This window comes from Otolemur garnettii, unplaced genomic scaffold (assembly GCF_000181295.1).
Source record: "Otolemur garnettii isolate 467f Iridium unplaced genomic scaffold, OtoGar3 scaffold00050, whole genome shotgun sequence".
NCBI classification, from domain to species: Eukaryota; Metazoa; Chordata; class Mammalia; order Primates; family Galagidae; genus Otolemur; species Otolemur garnettii.
Genome location: NW_003852445.1, coordinates 9,835,170 through 9,836,902, shown reverse-complemented (window position 1 = coordinate 9,836,902; position 1,733 = coordinate 9,835,170). Strand labels below are relative to the sequence as shown.

The window sequence follows — 1,733 nt, the reverse complement described above, 5'->3', positions numbered from 1 at the left end:
CCAGCCAGGACAGATTCCTGCTTAGCCCCTGACACTTCCTTTCGTAATAGACGCTGAACTTATTTTTTACCTTATAGATGCAACAGATCTCAGAACCAACTCCTCGGCACCAAGCCCTACACCGAATTAAAAAAAAAACCCTCCAGCCCCATCAGGTCCTGACGCTTGCTTCCGGAAGCAGACCGGAAGCCGCTCCTCCTTTCTGCGTCAAACCCAACCTCAGGGGCCGTCGTAAAAGTGTCGTCCCTCGTCTCGGACCGGCCACAGGTTTCTGCTCGCCTCCGGCCGGGGGTCGGGAACTGCGGGCGTCAGTTTCCCTCAAGATGGCGGACGAGGAGGCAGGGGGTGCGGAGAGGATGGAAGTCAGTACCGAGTTTCCCCAGACCCCGCAGCGCCTGGCGTCTGTAAGTCCCTGTAGGCAAGTTCCTTTTGTCCTCCCCCCAGTCCCTCCCTACCTAGCTCAGGAGGATGTTGGGCTTTACCCTTATGGCGGCTCTGGGGAGAGGGAGTCACCAAATGAAAAGTTGGTTGTATCCCACGTTTCCGTAAGCCAAGTCTGTTGAATCTGATGTTTTTGTCATGTATTAGCTTTGACGAGCTCAAGCATGCATGTCTCTATCCTGAAGTGGAAAGAACCAGTGATGTTAGTAGGTGGTTCGGTGTGGGGTTGAGGAGAGATTGGAGAAGAGCCATTTTCCAGTAGACGAATTGCTAAACCCTCTTGATGATAGGTATTCTGGAAGCAGCACCTGCTATTGTATTGCACACTTGGCAGGGTGAGACGTGATAGTGGTAGGGAATGTTGCCACTGTCGAGTCTTGTCAAGATGTGGGGTATAGGAATTATCCCTCCATATAGCATCTTGAGAACCCCAGGCATAATCCTCACTGGAGCAACCCGTTGTCACCTGCCGCTGCCTTTTAAAGGTAAAGAAGGCACGTCTAGAAATTTCAAGTCAGAGCAGTACCATTAATTAATACTGGAAACTGTACTCTTTTGCATTTTGAAAAAATGGCAGGGCAGGGATAGCAAATTTGAGCACTAGTCTAGATACAGGGAGAAAGCTGGAGCAAGAGGGATGGGGGCAGTGTTAGAGGAATGTTCTGGAAGTCCCTAGGCATCTAGTGCGGAGATAAATAGGAAATACTCAAATACCTATTACTGTCAGCTTGTCTTTATAGCTGCATGTAGAAAAGTATGGGATATGCATCTCTTTCTGAAGTTTTTTTGGTTTGTAATTTTAATAAATGCACTTTGAAGTATTTTAACCTTGCAGACACTTGAGCATTGCTTTGAGAGAGAAGAGACTGAGCTACAGAATGAGTCAACTCGGGACTGGAGAGACTGACTAGGAGATAGAAACCAGCTAGAGAGATAGTTGGAATAAGGGTTTTGCCACTGTGTCAGTAAATGCAATCTTCCTTCATCCTAAAGTTAGCAGTTCAAACTCTTCACTGCTAATAGTGAAGGAGGAAACATCTGTTTGAGATGATAAGGAATGAGATGATAGGACCAGTTTGAAACAGCTGAAACATCTTCTCTTAATGGTAACTTGTATGTTTTACATTTTATTTTTTTATTTTTATTTTTATTTTTTTGAGACAGAGCCTCAAGCTGTCCCCCTGGGCAGAGTGCCAGTGGCATCACGCTCACAGCAACCTCCAACTCCTGGGCTCAAGCGAGTCTCCTGCCTCAGCCTCCCAAGTAGCTGGGACTACAGGCGCCCGCCACAA

At 47.4% G+C, this 1,733-nt stretch overlaps 1 protein-coding gene across 1 annotated transcript in view; it reads left to right on the top strand.

Annotated features, from left to right (window-relative positions):
- The first annotated feature begins 239 nt into the window (after positions 1-239).
- Positions 240-1,733, top strand: part of UBR1 (ubiquitin protein ligase E3 component n-recognin 1) — a 137,337-nt gene continuing 135,843 nt past the window's right edge. The window contains exon 1 of the mRNA XM_023514258.1: positions 240-404. Within this exon, the coding sequence (XP_023370026.1) occupies positions 324-404 (81 nt within the window). The 5' untranslated portion in view covers positions 240-323. The remainder of the gene's footprint in view (positions 405-1,733) is intronic.